Here is a 17,522-nt window from a genome sequence, read left to right as displayed (position 1 = left end):
TTTGGAGGGAGGAAGGGATTGTTTATTTGCAAGGATGTGATGATCTTGGGCTGTTTGGCTGAGGGGAGCCGCTTGTTAGTGACTAGTGATGTGGAATGCTGCAAATGAGAGCGGGGTTGGGCAGGCGGGAGGCGGAGGCGCCCGAGAAGGGGCTGGAGTTGTGCTCTTTTAGAAACTCCAAAGTCAGGAAATAGTGTTTGTGTTTGGGTTCTATTGTTCATTTTTCTTTCTTCCTAGCAGAGGGAGAAACTTTTTACATCACTACGTGTTTAGTTTAGTGATAAACCAGAATAATGCATTGAATTACCCCTACAGTTCTAATTGCACGGATCTGTTTTTGGCACAACACATATGAGAGTTTGAAAAATATTTTAATACAGAACTCTATGGAAGAGTAGAGATATGAGATGCTATGGATTCGAACAGGAGGAAGGAAATAACTTGTTGTTAATGTACTTTGGGCAGAAATTTAATTAAAAACTAAATTTCATGCCACACAATATCAGCAGGGATGATCAATTAATAAAATAACACTCACCTTATTGTTACTGATACTAATCATAAGGCTGTTGTCCCATTTTCTTACCTACAAAGGAGAGTATTTTTCATCCTATCTCCAAGACTTTACTAGTTTTCCTTTGAAATATGATCAGCTGTGAGAAGCAGTGGCTGCAGTTAGATTGCACAGTGAAAAAAAAAAAAAAAAAAAAAAACCTGCGCCGGTGTCTCAAGCCACACTGCTTCCGGTACATGGAGGATGAAGTCAGAACTTCTCTTAGAGGGGGCCAGGCCCTTCCCGGCTTTGCCCACCCTGCTTTTGCACTGCTGCCACTCTCTAGGCATATCCAGTTTCTCAGGTTCCTGGCAAGCACAGCTCTTCTCTTGACTCAACAGGGTCTGTACCTTCTGTTGTCTCTGCTGGGCCTTCCTCTTCCTCCTCTTCACCCAGTGGATTCCTACTTCTTTCTGAAAACCCAGTTCAGATGCCTGCCCCGCCGGAGCCCAGCCCCCAGCTTCAAGCAGAATTCATCTCGGTTTCTCCACCATTCTTTGCCTGTTTCTTCATTAGCAGCCAGTGACTGGGCTGCAGCCTCCTGACTTGATGGTGTGTTACATAGGATGCTCAGACATGAAGGCAGGTGCTGTCTCCTTTTATTATTATTTTAGATCGGAAGAGCAAGAGAGAGATCTTGCATTCGCTGGTTTACGCTCCAAAAGGCGACAACAACCAGGGCTGGGCCAAACCAAAGCCAGAAGCATTGAACTCCGTCTGGGGCTCCCACCTGGTGGCAGGGGCCCAAACACTTGGGCCATCATCTGCTGTCTTCCTAGGCACTTTAACAGGGAGCTGGATCAGAAGTGGAGCAGCCAGGACTGCACCCAGCATCAAGTGCCAGCATTGCAAACAGTAGCTTAACCTGTCCACCACAACGCCCACTCTATCTCTCTTTGTTTTTAAAGATTTATCTGTTTATTTGAAAGGTGGAGTTACAGAGAGAAGGAGACAAAGAGATAGAGAGCAAGGTCTTCATTCTGCTGGTTCACTCCCCAAATGGCCACAATAGCCAGAGGTGGGCCAATCCCAATCCAGGTTCCAGGAGCTTCATCTGGATCCCCCACAGGCATACAGGGGCCCAAGGACTTGGCCCATTTTCTTCTGCTTTCTCAGGCACATTAACAGGGATCTGGTTCAGAAGTAGAGCAGCTGGGACTCGAACCAATGTCCATATGGGATGCCAGCGCTTCAGGCAGCAGCTTTGCTCGCTATGCCACAGCATTGGCCCCTAAAAAAATGGAGCACTTCCCAGATTTGTTTGCCATCCTTGTGCAGGAGCTATGCTAACCTTCTCTGTATCCTTCCAATTTTAGTATAAGTGCTGCTGAAGAAGGCGTAACTGTCTTTTTTTAATGTTCCCATATCTTCAACCTCTAGACACCATCTCTCTGAATACAGCCAAATGTGAATATTTGTGATGTATCAAAAGCTGTGTATATGCATAAAATCAGGAGAATGGGAGGTTATGCTAAAGTAACTCACAAATTGAAGTGGTTAACAAGGTAGTTACTCAGTTTAAATCTAATCAGTGTACCTCTGCTTCAAATACATGAATTCACTAAAAATAAATTGATTCAATATTTTTACAGGTGTAAGTTAGAATTTCTTAAGCCTTGATGCAATATGTGATATACTTTATATCATTGTTTTAATAGTCACATTTGTTTGTAACAGGAATAATTTGACAAATGTTATTTTGCAGCCTGTTATATTACTATCCTTATTCAGTTTACTTACTTATTTTAAAGGCAGAGTGATGAGAGAGAGAGAGAGCTTGCATCTACTGGTTTACTTTGCAAAAAAAGCCAGGAGCCTGGAACTCCATCCCGGTCTCCCATATGGGTGGCAGGGGGCCAAGTACCTCTGCTGCCTTCTGCTTTTTTTTCCAGGCACATTAGCAGGGAGATGGATCAGAAGCAGAGTAGCAGGGACTTGAACCTGCACCCTGATTTGGGATGCTGGTGTCACCAGTGATGGCTTATGCCACAGTGCCAGCCCCCTAACCTGTCAGATTAAAGAGCGTTGTTAGTCAAGGCTTTCATATTGAAAGCTCAAGAGTGATTTATGAGAGCTGCTGGGAAATCGATGACACTTTCTGATGCCTTCCTAGGTTCTGGGTGTGAGATTTAGTAGTTAATATTCATTCACTTGTTTAATGGGTACAGCAACATTCACAGTTAGGCAGTGAGCACGCTGTAGTACTGAGGGTTCAAGCAGTGTGCCCCAGGTTACACCCAGAGCGCCAGCAGGCTCTCCTGACTACCAGCAAAGCTTCTCTCAATCAAGAAGGAGGCTGTCTGGGTAAGAAGTCTGCAAGAAGTGCCCATTCTCACACTGAGACCTCTCCCTTCCTCTCCAAGCTGCCCATGAAGCCTCGTTTGGTGTGTAAATCAACTTGCAAACTAAGGGGGCTGTGTGCAGAAGAAGCTGAAGAGCACCTCAGATAACAACCATTGCCTTTCTGCTTTCTGGAGTTTCTCCCTGTAGGTACAGATGTGATGAAATTAAAATAGAATCTAGGGGAGCGATGGAATGAGTAGGTTGTGGTAGCTTCATAAGCAAGTGTGCAAGCCGGTTGGTGGCAGTAATTCCTCCGGCAGGCAGCTCTCCAGTTAGGAAGTCAGGACTGAAGGTGTTGTTGCTGGAATTGGTTTTTTTTTTTTTTTTTTGTTTTTTTAATTTGGTAGAGTGTTCACACACACACACACACACAGAGAGAGAGAGAGAGAGATATCTCTTCTATCTGCTGGCTTGCTTTCCAAATGCCAGCAACATCTGGGGCTGGAGCAGACCAAAGCCAAGAGCCAGGAACTCCATCCAGATCTCCCACATGGGTGGTAGCAACCCAGGTACTTGAGCCATCACCTTCTGTCTCCCAGGGTAGGAGGCAGAGGCAGGATTCAACCATACACCATGATACGGTAGGCAGGCATCCTGAGTGGAGATCTAACCCCTTGCAACACAGTGTCCATCCCTGAAAGTTTATTTACCTGCAGAGGTTTATTTGTTAATTGACCTGTTGCAGATAGAGCCTTAATTAGATTGGATTTTGGAAATTAAGATGTGAATGGTGGATTACCTGATGTACATCGAGGTCAGTGAGTTAATCATGAAAATCTGGATTGTTTGCCAAGCCAGTTTTCCCGTATATATAATAAGAGTTTCATTTTCTTTTTTTCTTTTTTGAGACTAATATTCTAGGACCTATACTGTATTTTGTGGAACATCACCTTTATTGCTGGCACCCAGCACATGCTAAGTCATAAAGCAAAGTGGAGGGAATTAATAGGGATGCATCTGGAATCTCTTAATTTTTCTAAATGAAAAAAATCTGTATTGGCCAGAAATTTGGAAACCTGTCCTTACACTTTTCATCTGTTTCCCTTTTCCTCACATTGTTGGAAAATAAGATTCACAGATTCACACTACATCCTAAAGTCCTAAGGCGCTTTTTTTTTTTTTTTTTCTAAATTCATTAAGCCAGTCAGTTGCTCAGAAGCCTATGGCCATTTGTGTAATCTGTCGTCCAGGCTCAGTAACCTGTATTCGCAGCCCTGAATGATCTGGTTCCATGCTGTCCAGCTTTCTTCCCCTCCAACCACTTACTAACAGAGCCGTCTCTTCCAGGAAGATGTTTTCTTCCCATGCTACTGCATAAATGAAATATTTATTCCTACCACCAAGTCTTGCTCATGGACTTGCTTCTGTCTTCAGCTCCTTTACTGCTGCACACATTCAAGTCATCTTTCAGCGTTCGGCTCCCCTTTCAATCTTTGGCTCAGTGTAATCCATCTCTACTCTGGGTGACCGTGTGCATTTCTTTGGAGGGACTTCATCTTAAAATGTATAATGCCTTTTTCGTAATCCTTTATATTGCCTATCTTTTTTTTTTTCTCTGTGCTATTGTAAGTTCTTGGAGTGCCTTATCTTCAGCTAGCACATAGTTTAAAAGCGCAAATGGTTGCTGATATAAATTGGCTTGCACTGATTTATGATTCTGGAGAGAGGGCAAAGATCTTCTCTGTGCTGTGAACCCTTTTGTGGATGGCCACACTGGGGAAGTGGGAGCTGTGTCACGTTCTAGCTATTCACTCCTTGCCCCAAAGCTCAAGGCTGGGCTCCAAACTGGCAGAGGAACCGTGTTGTGAAGTTGGCTCACATTTGAACGACGTTTGCCTGATTTTTGTCATCTTTGCCCACACATAGCTACTCCTCTCCCGATGACCTTAATTCGTTGTACTGTGCCCCAGTCTCCGTTCCTTACTAAAGCAGATATGGATAACTAACACGGAAAGGGAATTCCTTTTCACCGTCCCCAACTGCCATGTTCCTGACAAGCCGGAAGTGTGGCTTCTGTGAAATGTGTGGTGTATCATGCTCTGAGTATTCAAGATTGCCTGAACGGTGAAAGTGCTGAGTTTCTATTCAGCTTCCTCTATGAACTGGGGGTGTGGGGTTGATTGTAATATCCTAAAACACCTGATGCGCTTCTCTGGTCTGGAGAGTAGACTTGAATGGCCCCCAAGAGACAACGGTGGGTGGGTGTAGGATGTGGTGGGAGGGGGCTGGGGGTGGTCTTTAAAGCAAGCAGATGGCAGAGATTTTGTTCTAAGAAAATAATTCTCAAAATATGAAGTGAACCTATGGATATAGCAACTGAAATATAACTGCTCTCATTAATCCTTTGTCAGGCAAACTGATGCGGGTTAATCACTGCTTCTGTTGGTGTCTGAGGTGGTATTTTAATTTCTACGCATGCTGCCTGTCTATAGTTCTCGCTCTTCATTTACTCTCGACAGATCTCAGAATAAAAGAAAAAACATTAAAAGAAATACTTTCCTGTTGATCATTGAAGATCACGGGAAATGAAACTTTACCATAGTTTACATTGAGACACAGTTACAGTTAAAATCTAAAATACGGAATCACTTAGAAAGGTTTTATTTGTATAGTAAGGTTGCCTGGGTTCCCAGCGCTTTTCTACAAGTAAGTTAAAACTAGAGTCATTGAAAATTAATTGATGAGTGAGTGGCAGCGCGCAGCATTCGCTGGAGATGGCTTTGTGCGTCCCTGGGATGCTCTCCTGGGCCTGTGCACTTGACTCCAGGGGCTTTGCATCATTATTTAAACGTGTGAGGAGACTGCCCCGATGCGCGACACCAGGCTAGTCATTTCGTCACAGAAAAGAAACGATTTCCCCTGATCTTTGCACATTTCTCAGGGAAACACCTTGGAGGAAGGAAAGAAACTGTTTTCTTGCCACCCGCGCGTGGGTGGGGCCCCACGAAGCCCCCCGCGAGGGCTGGCCCTGGTGTGGGCAGCTGGGTCAGGCTCCCTTCTTAAGAAAACAGTCCTGCTCTGGGGCCTCAGCGCCCTTTGTTGTCCGCCCCGCGAGGTGATCCGCTGAGGTCTCGGCGGTGACAGAACCAGTTTGTAACAGGCTTGTCTTTCAGGCTCCTGTCTCTCGGGCTTGCTGGCGGCTCTGACAAGAGTGGCAGCCGCGCGAGGCGCGCAGAGAGCTCCGAGGCCCAGAAGCCGGAGGCGGGAGGCTCCCGGGCGGGTCCCACTGACTGCTCTCCTACTGCAATGGGTTGGCTGGAGGAACTCCGCGGGCAGCTTCCCATTTCCTCCGTCATTCTTCTGTCTGTGCACGCGAGGGGTAAGGAGATCAAGGCGCCCCACACAGCAGTGCTGCAGGGGCTGGCTTCAGGTCTGCTTTCCTAGCTCGGTCACACATAGGTTCAGTGGCTCAGAGTGTCCCGATCCCCATTCTCCAACTGCTCTGTCACTTGTACTGCGTGCTCTGTCAGGGCAAGGCTTTTGGGGTGCTCTGTCTGTATCCTTTTAAACGGATTTAAAAAGTTTCTCTTTTCTCTAGCCACTTGGAATTACACCCAGTCCACTTTGGAAGTTGCAGAGTGGAACTGTCAACATGCTGTGATACTTGCTATGTGAAGTACTGAAATAATTCTAACAGGCAATACCTTGATGAATTTGAGTACTGTTAGATGTGTGTAGGTTAGTTAATTAACTTTGAAGTGAACTATAATTTTTATAAGCATGCATTGAGTTAGTCTGTCATTTTATAGTGGCAGTGATTGTAGCTTGTGAATGTGTCAGATGCTTGTCCACATTTAAGAGTCTGGCTTTTTTGATAGTTCTGTGCAGATTATGGTATCAAGCTAAAATGTAACAGTTTAATATATTATCTGAAATTTTTAAATAAATGAGTAGTTTCTAAGAGTAAGTGTACTATTTTCAAATTAAAAGAAAGGTAACAATGAATATGAAATAATTAGTGGTGGTAGTAATTGCAATGAGGGAGTTAAAAAGTTGACAATAAGGAAATAATGGCTTTATACACCAAAGCCTGATGATAAAAGGAGCATGCACAAGATTGAAATGCATTTACAGTTCAACTCTCTGTGTTTGTGGATGAGTTCTGCAGAACTAATTTGGCTGTGCTACTTAACAGATAAGTGTGTGTTATCAGTTGTTCTGTACTTGGGGTCGGCACTTACAGGATTAAGGTTTTCAGAATCTCTAAGTATTCCATGATGTAACTAAAATACAACATTTTATGGCATGGCTCTGTAGAAAAATGCTTTTAATTTCTGGTATAGATAGTGGAACTGAAGGGAGTTTTGTGCATTAATATGAAGGAATGACAGGTAGTTCATCTACCTGGGTTGCTAGTTTTTCTCCTTTTCTCCAAAAGTTAGAATCTGGTACCTTCTAGAAAAGAATAGAAAACCTCGATGAAACTGCTTCTGAACGGTGTTGCAGGAAGTGAAAATCAGCATGATAGATGTGAGATAAAATTCTCATTCCTCTGTTTCAGCTGCTACTATTGCTTCATTGCCTGAAGATAATTTTGTATCCTCTTTTAACATTTTCCTTGAAACACATGAATATCTGATTTTACTGTGAGTTATGCCAATAACAAACAGGCCATATGCTCTGGACTGAATCATGAAATCTTAGACATAGAAGGTACCTTGAAATAAATGCTGTATAAAATAATGTCTAGTTGTTTTTCAAGGAGGAGGTTGAAGCCAGAGACCTGCCTTGCTTTTCTGGGCCATATAGCTTTTCATTCTTAAACTCCCTGTCTAAGCCTCTTTGATGCATGCACTCGTGTATGTGTGTTTCTATTTATCTTATAGCACAATGGGTTAGGAATGTGAATTCTGGGCCCAGAATGCCTGGATTTGAATCCTAGCTCTGCCACTTAGCAGAGGTGTACTCTCACATGAGCTTATCGTGTTTATATATCAGTTTTTTCAACTGTAAAATGCGGATAATAACTGTATTTACCATAACGTTGCTTGATAACTAAATGAGGAAACATTTAGCATATGGAATAGAATCTGGCACATAACAGACCTGGGAGTTTACTATTATTAGTGTGATTTTTAATAATCAGCATTTGCAAGGCTAGCAAACAAGGAAGCTGGAATTGTACACTGAGCCAAGGTTCTGCAGACTGGTAGCTCCTCTGAGTGTGATTCACACGCTGAGTCCCCGTTGATGTTCCCAGCTTTGTCATCAGTCAAGCTTTTTTATTTTTTAAGAAATTTCTCTAAGTTTTTACAGAATAAACTAAATGAACTTAATGTTCTTTGTAATTTTTTCCCTAATGAGGACAGAGTGTGCTATACACAGCCACTTACAGGTGTCACCAAGATTAAACACCTTGGAGTACCAAAGTTAAATATGCATTGATAATGCATAAAACCTTTTCAATCATTAATTCTGCATTTGCTTCAGTGAGAATGAGGATCACACACTAAAAGGTAAATAGGAAACACAGATCAATGAAGTGGTCATGACTCTTAAGTGAGTGACAAGGCCAAGATTAATGTGCTGAAACCCTAAGTCCTTATTGAAGTAAATGCATTGCAAAATGACAACTTGACACACTAGGAGAATGTGTGCTTTGGGCCAAGACAAATATTTTGCCAATTAAATATGATGTTACTTCAAAAAGTTTGTGGACATAGAATTTAAACATGTGTAGTTGGTGAAAAAAATTTGGAATCTATGCTTATAAGGAATATTCATAATATTTAAGAAATACATATGATGAAAAAGCTATGTGTAGCTTTCAGAATTTTTTGACATCAAAATCAAATTATCTTATAGTTCGATTTTGCCATGAGCTTTTGGATGTGCTTTTGCACATGGAAACCTCATAATTTTATTTCTATTTGTATTTAAAGGAGTTTATTGGTTCTCACAGCCAATGCATGATAATTACTACAATCGAATTCCATTAATTCTCATTAATATACAGAATGGATTCAGTGTAGCTCCTAGATACAATTCTTTTTTTTTTTTTTTTATTTTCTTGACAGGCAGAGTGGACAATGAGAGAGAGAGACAGAGAGAAAGGTCTTCCTTTGCTGTTGGTTCACCCTCCAATGGCCACCGCGGCCGGCGCGCTGCAGCCGGTGCACTGCACTGATCCGATGGCAGGAGGCAGGTACTTATCCTGGTCTCTCATGGGGTGCAGGGCCCAAGCACTTGGGCCATCCTCCACTGCACTCCCTGGCCATAGCAGAGAGCTGGCCTGGAAGAGGGGCAACCAGGACAGAATCCAGCGCCCCTACTGGGACTAGAACCCAGTGTGCTGGCGCCGCAAGGCGAAGGATTAGCCTAGTGAGCCGCGGCGCCGGCCACAATTCTAATATAATGGTACTTCCCATCTTAGCTGGCATGAGTGCATAAGGACCTTGCAGTTCTACCACAAATGGTGCGAATCTCTTCGAAGTCATAATTTAGTGCAAAGGAAGCCTGCATTTGAGGTAGTAGTGAGGGTGGCTTGGGTATAGGGTGATCCGACAGCCCAAGTCTTATCATTGCTTCCATCATAGATGTTTTACTTGATAAGGCACTGGTTTAGGAAAAAAAAAAGGCAATAGTACATCTTGCTAGAAGTTTTGAACTTCATGTCTTTAAAACTGGCACATCGTGTTTGCTTCAGCAATGTATTTTTTAAAGCTAGGAGTCTTGGAATGTGGAATTTCCTTCCTAAAAGAGAAAATGTGACCTGTGAGGATGACAACCTTTACTGTTCACTTCTACTTAAAATGGATTGGTTTTAGATTAAGCTACTTACACTACCCAGCCCCTTTCTTTTCAAAACATAATAGAGAATCCCAGGCAATCAAACGAATGGAGGACAAAGTGTAAATAGTCTGAAAGTGTCATTTTGGTTACTACTGTTCTCTTTTGTCTACTAAAGGAGTTTAGTGATGCTATAAAGGTGATAGACTGCCTGCCAGACCTAAAAACTACTGGATTTTCTGTTTGTTGTTCCAACACATTGTGGAAGCAGTGTCCCCTTCCTGCAGTGGATGGGTCTCCTGTTCTGGCATTTAAAGAGGTGCAATTTTCATTTAGTGCCTTGTTAAATATACATGTGAGTGGTCCTGCAGTTTTACATTTTTTTCTCTTGAGATCATAGTAATAGGTTACTTTAGCAACGAGACTAAAATGCAAGTTGGCAGCTACATTTTTACCTTTAAGTTTAAAAGTAATTCTACATCTGGGAGGACAGAAAAAAAAAAAAGAGGTGAGATAGGAAGTACAAGTCAATTCTTTTAGAATACAGGAAAATTCCTAAATGCAGTGAACAAGAGCAGGTCACAGCCTGCATGGTCCCTACAGTTTTATAACCCAGAGTTTACATCCTACCTCCCCACTGCCAGGTCATATTCCATAGGGTTCCTCATGTAAGATTTATGTTTGACCTGGTTGACACTAATTTAAAATTTAAAAAATCAGTTATAAACTATTTTAAGTAAAATTAAGGCAAGTAGGGAATCCAATAGCAGGAGGATAACAGCCATAACTGTGAATGTGTAGTTTTGAGAGTAGAATGGTAGTATGACTCTAGGGCATCAATGTTTGGTGATATTTTCAAGTGAAAAATGATCCTTGAAACCATATGGCAAAGTAGAGTGAAAATCTGAACTGTTAGACCAACACAGCTGTTAAATGCATAAATGTGGTTCTGTGTTTAGAATGTTTTCTACTACAGCTATTATGTGGCATTTCCAACAATTAATCCCCAGCTATTAATTGGCAGTAACTGCAAGTTGTGGTGAGCATCACAGATGTAAGAAATTCGAGCTCTGTGGTAGTTTACCTGGGAGGAGATGAATGAGCTGTAGTTCTCAGCTCAGATGCTGCAGAGTTGAGTGGCTAGTACACATTTCACATAACTGACTCCAATTGTTGGATGTCATGTTTTTTTATGAGAAGGTAATGTTTTTATAAAAGTGGTGGCAACATATAGATGTCTTATTAAATATAAATACCTATATATTTTTATTTATAAATATGAGGGTACTTCAGAAAGTTTGTGGAAATTGATGTAAAGGATAAGTTGTTTTGATGTAAACATTTTTGAAATCCACGCATAGTTTTTCAAAATTGGCATTTCCCGTGAACATTATAAAGACCTTTTTATGGACAGTTTTAAACTTTTTGCTCTAAAATTATTTTTAAATCCATTTTTCTAGAACTTTATTAAAGTTTTATTTATTTAGCTGAGAGCAATGAAAAACAGAGAGTGTTCCCACCTGCTGGTTCATTCACCTTGTACACACAAGGGCTTGGGGGGTGAGCAAGAGCCAGGAGCCAGGAACTTAATCCAGTTTTGTAACATGGGTGGCAGGAACTTGAGCCATTACCTGCTGCCTTCCACTGTTTGCATTAGTCAGAGCCTGTAGTTAAGAGCTACGGATGGGAATTGAACCCAGGTAGCTTTACCACTCGGCTGAATGCCCACCCTCCTGCAGAGTTTTTGAAATACTTTTATATGTGGGGCTTCTGGAAGAACAGTAGTGTTAGAACCATCAGAGTAACAACAAATCCATTTTTCTCCTCTGTTAGGCCAATTGAATCTGAAGTAACACTTTATAAATCTTTTATTGATTTAGAATTATCAGGGGCAAATCTATGCAAAGTTTCCCTAACTTTAAAAATGTGTATCTGTATTTAAGATTCATTTAAGAAATTGAGCTTATGAAATAACTGAAAAATATTGACAACTAATTATAGGAAAATTAATCTTAGCTAAATTTTCTATCAGGTTTTCTTATGTTAAATTTAGGTCTAGATGAACTTTCTTTTGTTCTTGATGATTATAGTTAAAACTGTCGCTTACTTGGTATATCTTAATATGCATTTGATGGTTTGGAAATGTTAACATCAAAATATGTGACAATGATTTTCTGACCATGAACTCAGAATAATGTAATTGTTATTTTAGGCCTCTTCATTTTTCTTATTTTTATCATAGTTGAAAGTCAGGCCTATACCTGGTTCATTCCCCAAATGCCTGCAGCAGCCAGGGCTGGGCCAGGCTGAAGTCTGCAGACTGGAACTCAACCTGCTACATCCAGAACGCACATTGCCAGGAGACCAAATCAGAAGTAGGGTAGTCAGGGCTGGAACCAGGCACTGCGGTATGTGATGTTGGCATCCCACACGGTGACTTAAGCTGTTGGGCCAGACGCTTGCCTTTCCATTGTTACTTTCAGCTCTGGAGAAGCTGTGGCTTTGGGGTTAACTGATTTCGCTGCTTGGTCTCATCTTTCTCATATCTCTTCGATTAGTTGGCTATATGAATCACTAGTATTAGTATTGATATTTTGGTTACAAAACCCAGAAACTCAAGAAAACAGTTGAATGGGGGCATGACGAAAAATGATTGGTTACAGGCCTTAGGGGACACAGCAGGCCATAAGGAACTGAGCTTCCATTTGTCCTGAAGGGCCTCCTGGGCCACCGCCGCCTCTTGCACGCTGTGTGTTTGGTCTGTTCTTCTTTCCCTTTCATCTAAAGTTCTTCAATGAATTCTCCTTGCATTTAGGATAGGTTCAGGTTGTTATGTGGCCTGCAAGGTTTGATCTGAGCTCTGGGCCATACCTACTGAGTATCAGCCATATGACCCTCTATTGTCCAGAATTAAGTCAATAAATGAAAAGGTCCACTCATTTTCTCACTCAGGGAATTCACATATTCCATTTCCACAGCTTGTAAAGTTCTTTGCCTTTCTGCTCTGTTTGTCCATGCCTTTGCTTAAATGCTATTAAGTTTTACTTGTCTTTTTATTAAAAATATTAAAAATATTTATTTATTTGAAAGGCACAGTCACGGAGAGAAAAAGACACACACACACATGCACACACAGAGAGGGAGGGAGGGAGGGAGAGAGAGAAAGAGAGGAAGAGAGAGAATGAGAATGTTCTATCTGATGGTTCACTCCCTAGATAACTGTAACAGCTATGGCTGTGCCAGACCAAAGCCAGGAGCTTCTTCCAAGTCTCCCATGTGACTGCAGGGACCCAACCACTTGGGCTTCTTCTGATTTCCCAGGTGCATTAGCCCAGAGATGGATCTGAAGTGAAGCAACTGGGACTTGAATTCACGCTCCTATGAGATGCCAGTACCACAGGCCACAGCTTAACCCGCTGCACCACCGCAGCGGCTCCAATAGTCTAAATGAAATGAGATCCCCTTGATAGAATCCCTCCCTGTGAGTTTTGTTTTTCATCTGTGGTCTGAGTGGTATCTCATGATCTGTGTCACTCTCAGAGGAAGTCACTGTCTGAGTGCTTGGCCTGTAGAGTCGTCTCCCTGAAGGTGCTCATACTTCCTCTCCTCACTGGAAATAGTGGCTGCAGTCCCTGACAGTCTCAGACCCTTTTTGCTTAGGTCTCCAAAGTTAGCTGATCATGCTTCACTGGCTTGTCTTGCCATCCTTTTTTTCTTTTCCCTTTCCTTTCCTTTGTCTTTGTCATGTCTTTTCAGAGGGCGACTTTGATTGGCTGCTGGCCTGTTGAATAATCAGATGTAACCCAGCTGGAATATAAAGTCACCCAGTGTTAAGATGGCTCCTAGACAAGAACAGAATTCTACCTCTAGGGCAGGTCCAGGTTTTCTGGAAGAGGTTTCAGATTAGGTTGGCAATCACAAGCATTTAATATAGCTTCTCTTGTCACTCAGAATAGCAGTATGAATACTGCTGACACTTCTTAGTGGACAATGAATGGCTAATGTTACTACCAAAAATGATGGTAATGTATCTTTGTAGATTCCACAAAATTACTGTAACAGTAAATGATGAGATACATGATTATATTTTGCTTTTTAAAATAAGGTGGCATAGAGACAACATAGCACAGTCATGACAGAACTCAAAGTACTTGTGACTCCACAGGCTTTGGTTCTGACAGGTTTTTATATTTAATTCTCACTCCTTTATTAAAATAGTAATTTCAAGCTTATGCATCACAAAGAGCATCTCATAAGTTTTGCATTTATAACCTCTGAGCAGGCCATGGGTTTGAGGCCAGTAGTGTACATCATACATTTGATCGGATTCTGGGAACTTAGTGTCTAAAAGTAGGCTTTTAATCTCTTTTGGAGTCTAGAGGAAAATTAATATGTATTTTTGATTCCCCTTTAAAAAAATCCTCAAGACTTTCTGCTGAAAACTGGCTCGGATTCATAGTATTTTACAATATGCAATATGTAATGTACCTCCTATTCATCTTGGTGTCTTCACAGTTTTAATGGGAATTTCATGTATAAGGAGATAGTGACTTTACACAACTTCTTCATCAGTTGGGGAACTTCTGTGATAAGAAAACCACATTCTTGGGATATCAGACAAATGTGAGACAGTTTTACATTTTTTTTTTTTTATTTGAGACAAAGAATTCTCATCTGCTGGTTCATTCTCCAGATGCCTGTTATGGCCAGGAATGGACCACGGCCAAAGTCAGGAACTGGGAACTTAATCCAGGTTGGAATCAGGAGCTAGAGTCACGAGTCAAACCCAGGTGCTTTGTACGGGGTATGTATGGATATATTAACTGCTAGGCTGAATGCTCACCCCGGGACAATATAACAAGATGTCTTAACATTTTTCTCTGTATATCTCTATATATTCTCTATATATCTCTATATACCAGCTTTAGAAAGTCCAAGCCTGGGTTTGTTTTGCGCAATCTGCATGAAATTATCTTTCTGTTACTGTGTTTATAGAAATAGTCATTATCAAACTATTCCTTTGCCAAAATGTTCTTTATTTTGGCTTCCCTCTAACAGAAATTATTTTTTTCCAAATCTGAAAAATATATTTTTTTTTCAAATCTTAAAAAGGCACCAAAGCTTGCCAGTTATAATTGTTGTGGAACTTTAATGACTATGCATTTTTTCATGGAGGTAAAGGATAAAAAGAATGCTTGTGTTGGATAGAGGTAATATGCTCAAATTAGTATTTTCAGATTTCATTACCAAGCATCAATCTTTATGTATTTTAAACTGAGATATTAAAATTGTATATATCGTGACAGATGTTTGAGCAGTTGGGCTGCTGATTAAGATGCCTGTGTCCCATCTCAGAGTAGCTGGTTTTAAGTCCGGTCTCCACTCCTTGATTCTAGCTCCTGTCGATGCAAACACAGGGAGGCAGCAGGTGATGGTTCAAGTACTTGGGTCCCTGCCACCTGAATTGAGTTCCAGCTCCCAGCTTTGGTGTGGCCTTGCCTTGGTATTTGCAGGCCTGTGGGCATTCTCTTTGTCAGTTTGTCTTGTCTGTCTGTCTGTCTCTCAAGTAAATGAAAAAAATGAAATTTGTGTATAATTACAGAGTACCCTTTATGTTTACATTTAGACATCGTGTAATGCCCAAATCAGGATAAATGCGTCTCCCCAAACATTTATCATGTTTGTTGAAATTCATGATTCTTCTAGCTTTTAAGAGAAGTTTATCATTATAGTGCATCCACGAGGCTCTAGAACCCCAGAACTTCTTATTGCTCTCCAGCTTCAACTTAGTATTCTTTGAACCTTTCTGCCTCTCTCCCTTCCTCCTATTCTCTCTAACATCTCTTCACCTCTATGAGATCAGTGTTTTTAGCATTCCTGTGAGTGAGATCAGGCGGAACTTGTCTTTCACAAAAGTGTTTTTTTGTTCCTATTCTTCTTTTTAATGGTGTATATTTTAAGACTAATACTCTGTATTACACCTGAAATGTTAGCCCGTTGGAAATAGGCAAAGTGCAGCAGCTCTTTGGAGGAGTACTTCGGTAGCTGTCTGAAATTAACCCAGCTTCTGCAGTGAGGCTGTGGAGACCTGTGCATGAGCTGGAAAACCACAGAAAGAGTTCCATCATGGCCTGGGAACAGAGCGAGGTGGACACCACTTCGTTGTGGTTGCTGAACAAATTCCCTTTGTGCTTCACACACTTTCTTATACATATACAAATCCACACACATGTGTTTCTTATATATATGTTTTCATAGGATTTCTAGAGTTTATTGAAATCAGACAATATCACTAAATATTTCCTCCTTAATTTCCTATGCCTTGAGTGAAAACATGTTCAAGTTGGGGGATGGGCCTAAAGGAAAAGGAACCTTGCGCTAAATCATGTGATTTCACCGACACATGACATTCTTTGAATGGGGCATTTCTAAAGATTGTTTTTGGCCTGGGTTTTACGAATAAATGCAGGACAGTTTATTTATAACATAAGCATTTTAGTAGCTATTATGAATATTATTAATCTACCCTACTTAACCTCCTCAAGTGAAAAATATAATTTTCTGTCTTTTTTTGTTAAATAGACTTAATGACAAACATCTTGCAAATTAGATTTTCATATATTTCATCTCTTTCTTATGCTCAATTTAATCTATCAAAGCCACACATTGTAGAAGACATCTGGTATTGAGCTTAAGCAGCTGGGTTTCATTTGTAAAGGTTTTAAGCAAATTTCAGTGCTTGCCAACAATAATATAACAGTTGGCCAATGTGTTTGCTTTGTGGCAGCTTTGTGCAGCGTGGCAGAAGAGACCTGAGTTCAGGATCAGGTGATTTTCCCCTTTCTCTGGCCTGATTGGTAGAATTGAGGGTTTTATGCAGATGTTAGGTGAGCATCAGCTGAGGGCCTGCTGCAAAGGCCATTGGGTAGGGATCAGCTGGTGAGCAACGTGTGATCCTCACTCGTCAGTTTGTGTCTGCTATTCTCATGGCTTTGTTCTATGAACTAGTATTTCCTACATCAGAATCAGGATCATTTCCAAGAGGTGAGTCCCAGTATCCCCATCCCAAATTGAAGCCAATTATTTGGGAGCTGACCCCAGAAAGCTCAACTTAATAGCCATCCCAAGGGATTCCATGTACACTGGATGTGAGTTAATAGATTTCAGTTCACTTTTTACCTATGCACGGAGACTGTGACCCCTCCCCTTGAAATTGACTAGGAAGAAACTGTCTATTCATGTGCATTAAAAAGAACAGTCTTTATTTTCCCTACATAGCCAGTTTGGACAATCTTTCATAAAATATTACGTTTTCATTACACATTGTTTAATAAAACAGTTGTCCTAGCACTATTAAAATATTATCTGTAATGATGAGGAAGGGCTAGTTTGTCTTAATTTACTTGGAACAGTGAATTGAAGGATTGTTGGGAAACCGAAATGAAATGGGAATCCCGAATTTCCCTTCTCTTCCTCAGATCTATGCAATTAGTTTCTGTGTCCAAACAGCCATTAGACAGCTGTTAAACCCCTGGACATCTGCTCAGGGTTTGCCTCTGAATCACACTAAGAGTGTGCCGCTTTGTTGTCTGGGGCTCCTGAACCTCATTTTTCCCCATGGAAATAGTTTATGTCGTGGTGGTTGTCCAGCAGTTGTGGGGACGATTCTGGAAAGAAATCAAGTCATAACTCTCCTTTCAGTTTCTGCTGGAAAAGTTCTCTGCTAGACTTCTAAAACTACCTTCAGTTTGTATTGTTGTGCTGGTTCTGAGTCCAGAATTGAGGTTTCCAGACAAACACTTTTGAGTTCCAGGGCCTTATGGAAACCTACCCAGGCAAGGTGTGGTTGATGGGAGGTTTGTGTCTTTGGAAGTTAATAGTCAATGTCTGTCGTTAA

The 17,522-nt window shown here is 41.3% G+C and overlaps 1 protein-coding gene and 1 non-coding gene across 6 annotated transcripts in view; one reads left to right on the top strand and one right to left on the bottom strand.

Annotated features, from left to right (window-relative positions):
* The window catches only part of BMPR1B (bone morphogenetic protein receptor type 1B), a 443,407-nt gene that overhangs the window by 315,958 nt on the left and 109,927 nt on the right, over positions 1–17,522 (top strand). The window contains exon 1 of one of the 5 annotated variants that reach the window (XM_002716975.6): positions 6,035–6,215. The exons of the other annotated variants lie outside the window; for them this stretch is intronic. Within the exon in view, the coding sequence (XP_002717021.2) occupies positions 6,143–6,215 (73 nt within the window). The 5' untranslated portion in view covers positions 6,035–6,142. Of the gene's footprint in view, positions 1–6,034; positions 6,216–17,522 lie in introns of those variants that run through there. 5 annotated transcript variants of the gene reach the window in all.
* Positions 1,787–1,891, bottom strand: LOC127483392 (U6 spliceosomal RNA). The gene has a single exon (XR_007909563.3). It is a non-coding gene; the product is annotated as a U6 spliceosomal RNA (small nuclear RNA).

This window comes from Oryctolagus cuniculus, chromosome 8, assembly GCF_051225735.1.
Source record: "Oryctolagus cuniculus isolate XC-2025 breed Fujian yellow rabbit chromosome 8, ASM5122573v1, whole genome shotgun sequence".
Lineage (NCBI taxonomy): Eukaryota > Metazoa > Chordata > Mammalia > Lagomorpha > Leporidae > Oryctolagus > Oryctolagus cuniculus.
The sequence above is the reverse complement of the archived record's forward strand: the minus strand, read 5'-3'. Positions and strand labels throughout refer to the sequence as shown.